The 4051-nt window shown below is 39.7% G+C and overlaps 1 protein-coding gene across 1 annotated transcript; it reads left to right on the top strand.

The window, feature by feature from the left end:
* The first annotated feature begins 426 nt into the window (after positions 1 to 426).
* LOC106023469 (B1 bradykinin receptor-like) lies at positions 427 to 3794 on the top strand. The gene is given in 5 exon segments (XM_031049441.2): positions 427 to 467; positions 3120 to 3336; positions 3339 to 3482; positions 3484 to 3592; positions 3595 to 3794. Coding segments are annotated over 5 exon segments (711 nt in total).
* Positions 3795 to 4051: the final 257 nt, after the last annotated feature.

Genomic DNA, 4051 nt, shown 5'->3' with positions numbered 1-4051 from the left:
ATCATGTGCTGCTGAGAAGTTATGTTCACAGAGATTCATGCCCTAGATAGCTACAGTGGGGTGCAAAAATCATTGCTTTTCAGAAACAGTGTGTCGTGATTTAAACCCAAACTGCACAGCTCGTGCACTCACTCCCCCCCCTTTCTCCCCCAACTCCCGGAGAGCTGGGGAGAAGAATCCAAAGAATGTAACTCCTACGGGTTGAGATAAGAACAGTTTAATAACTAAGGTATAACACAAATCACTACTGCTGCTGCTGCTACTACTACTAATGATAAAGGAAATACCAAGTGAAGAGAATATGACACCTCACCAGCCACTGACCCATAACTCACCCCACCCTGCCCAACCGAGCACCGACTGATCCCTTCTCCTGCCCCCAGAGCACTCTAGCCCTTCTGGATCACCCTCCGTTACATCCTGGGCATGACGTGCTATGGTATGGAATACCTGTTTGGCTATCGTGGGTCAGGTGTCCTGTTTCTGCTCCCTCCCGGCCTCCCCTCCTCCCTGGCAGAGCATGAGGTTCTAAAAGGCCTTGGACAAACCAAACATTTGAGCAGTAACTCAAAACATACTTGCTATCAGCAACCGTTCTCAGCTGAGAGACAAAACACAGCACTGCACCAGCTACCAAGGAGAAAAAAATGACTGCTACTGCTGAACCCAGGACACAGTGGAAAGAGGATGACCATGTTTCAGCAGCCCTTCCCATATACCTGTTGCGCTCTAACCCCAGCTCCTTGGCGTGATGCTCCCCCAGGCTGGCAGAGAAAGCAGCTCCCACCACAACAAAAACCTAGTTCAGTTTGTCTGTGTGCATTAGCACTGAGAGAGCTATTCTTGAGATTGTTTCTATTACAGACATAGTTAATCAAACAAAGGAACTTTTAATTGACAAGAACCTGTACTTGGGAACCTTATTTTGTGATCACAGAAGGACAAGCATTGCAGTATATGGCTTTTAAGATTTCACAATGAGAATGATATTTCACATGCCTCGAAAATCGCTACAGCCAACATTTGGAGAAGTGAAAAAAAAATATATCCTGGGGCTTTTTTCCAAAATGTAACATCACACACACTGTACATGGCCAGCAAACCACACAGAGCGCACTCAGTTGTGCCTCAGGATGGATCTTAGAATACTCTCAGTAACCTCTCCACTGCTCTTTACCAACTGTTCCTGAATCTAAAACTTTACCTAAATCACCAGGAAGCACAAGGATTAGGTGTGTCTATCTGGTTTTTATCTTATCTTTATTACAATCATTTCATATACTTTTTATGTATAAAAAAAATCTTTCATACTCTCAGTTCTGATCTGTGCAGTCTACTAAAAGTTTCCCTTTCTTTTTCACCATGAAACTAACTCAAGAGTCAGGATTAGCTCTCTTTATACATAAAAAAACATGATCCATTTCATAAAATTTCTTTCCAGCCAAACATGTTTAGCTGTTCACAGGATTTCCACTTTCAATGTAATCTACATTTAAGATAGTTTCCTAAGCTCAAGTTGTATTTATTTAGTGTTTCCAGAACACATGATCCTAACTGGTTAATGTGTATTAATAGTAATAATGGTCATAGATTCACTATATATTGAAATTAATCAGAAATGTGTTCAAAGCAGTAAAAATACATCATTATTTGAATAAAAGGTGACTGAAATGTGTTAACTACATAAACTAGGAATTGTTCATGTGGTTAATTGCCCGTTAGCACTACATACTTAAAAATACTTGCAGAAGAAAATTCCCTTTGAAGAGAAAATGAAATTATACAGCTGAATATTAATTGCTTTTTCTGCCAAGAGGACATCTGAACCTCCAAGTTTATAAAAGGCTTGTGGTAGTGCTCAGACACTAGCTAGCAGGCTCTGGAGAAATTTTTCCAGTGACTAACCCTACAGACACTTCATGTACAATTGCTAGCTGACCAGGAGGTCATAGTTAGCTGCAGCTAAAATCTAAGTTGTACTGGAAAGTAAATGTTCCTGAGGTTTTTTTTAGTTTAGCTCATCATGAATGAATCTGTGGCTCCAGCCCAGAGATCATAAGCAAGAAAAATAAACCCTTCTTTTTCCTCTGTATTTAGAAAAAACAGTGATTCTGTTTACAAAAGGAAATATTTAACTGTTATATATCTTCTCCCTTATTTTTTATATCGAACATTACAGATTTTCTTCTATTACTTTTATATCTTAGCCAGACACCTGCTACAAAAGGGTTAGACTCCTGCTGTCTTTTTAGTTTTAGACCCTCTCAAGTTATCTGAGTTTGCATGAGACTGTCAGTGGAAGAGATAACATTCAGACTGTTGTGAGGGAAGATGTTCAAAGCTGGAGAGCTGTGTTAACTTGAGATGTAGCTCAGTTCCCTGACAAGACTGCCAGCTTGAGTGAGTTTATGAACTCAGATAAAACTTTTCTGCTCTCCTAATTCCACAATGATAGAAAATATTCTGTGCATTAAGTACCAAATTGTGTAATGTGGAATATTAGTACTTAACCAATACCTAGAGGCATCACAGACAGAAATATTGCAAGTTGCTGAGGTACAGACATCACTAAGGTTTTACATATATGTAAGAGACGAATGATGCTTTCCTCAGAAACTCCATCCTTAGTTACTTTCTGGGTGTAAAAATACAGAAACTTAAAGAGCAGAGTGAAATAGCTGTAGCAGAAAATTAACATTCAGGATGACTGATTGCAAAATACTGATCTTTTTTTTTTTTCATGCATTCTTCCTTATGGCTGGCATGCTCCATTTAAACATGAAATACTGAAATGTCTGATGTTATCATAGTCTCAGCAATGTCTTGTCTACCATAATGACTCTGAGACTGAATGCCTGCACTATTATCAAGCACAACACCACCAGGAGAATAGTCACCAGAGGAGGCAGCTCTAGCAACCCAGCAGATTTTCAAGGGAAAACAACATTTTACCTATGTTCTCATTCCTGAACTACCTCACATAGAGTTACCAGAGAGAAATAAAGGCACTGCTAATGCTACAAAAGCCTAAATGCTTTGGAGGCTGGGGCTGCCTCCCTCCACCTGCACTCAAATGAAATTTTGAACTGGAGAGGAATGTTGTGAATTTGGACCTGTAGAGACCCTCTCTCCAGCCAAGATCTTCAGCTTGGAGGAGTCAATGCTTTATTATTATCCATCTATTTGACTTTTGTTCACACCTTGGATAACAGAGTGATACGGAGCAAAACTACAACCAAAGGGATCTACTTGCTTGCCTGGTTCTTTGGCAGCCTTCTCAGCATCCCAACCTTTATGTTTCAGACTGTGAAACACTTTCCCCTGTGGAATATTTCACAGCATGCACTTCAGACTTCCCCGCCCCATTGTGGGTAACAGCTGAAAGGCTGGTATTCAACACAGTGGGGTTTGTGTTGCCATCTACAGCAGTTATCTTCCTTAATTTCTCTACCATATGCATCCTAAAAAAAAAAAAAAGGCAAGGAAAAGCAGATCACTCAGAACAAAGAGTTGCAAAGAGCACAAAGCACAAAGGCTACCAGGCTAATCTTCACAGTGGTACTGATGTTCTTCCTGTGCTGAACTCCTTACCATTTTTTTTTAATTCCTTGATATACCAGACAAAAGCGATCAAAGGGTGTTTCTGGGGGGAACTGCTCAACTTTGGCGAGCAGTTTGATTACACTCTGGCTATCACCAACAGTTGCATTAACCCTGTGATTTATGTCTTTGCTGGGAAATACTTCAGGCAAAAAGCATTAATACTGTATTATATTGGAATATCTCTCATCTGAGGCAAATCCTTGGCTATATATTTATATTTTTATGAAACAAAATGAATAAACTGCGTAACATCCCATTTTACATCACCCTCTTGGCCTTTCCTACATTTATTTTGTCTCTTTCCATGTTCCTTTGGGGAAGAGAAAAACTGTAATTAAAAATCAGAACATAAACTCTGGTGGTAGCAGTAGTAATAATAATAATTACATAACAAGAATACACCAGACAGGAGATAAGAAAAAGGAAACTTCTTTTCCGTCATGGCCAC

This window comes from Melopsittacus undulatus, chromosome 4, assembly GCF_012275295.1.
Source record: "Melopsittacus undulatus isolate bMelUnd1 chromosome 4, bMelUnd1.mat.Z, whole genome shotgun sequence".
NCBI classification, from domain to species: domain Eukaryota; kingdom Metazoa; phylum Chordata; class Aves; order Psittaciformes; family Psittaculidae; genus Melopsittacus; species Melopsittacus undulatus.
The sequence above is the reverse complement of the archived record's forward strand: the minus strand, read 5'-3'. Positions and strand labels throughout refer to the sequence as shown.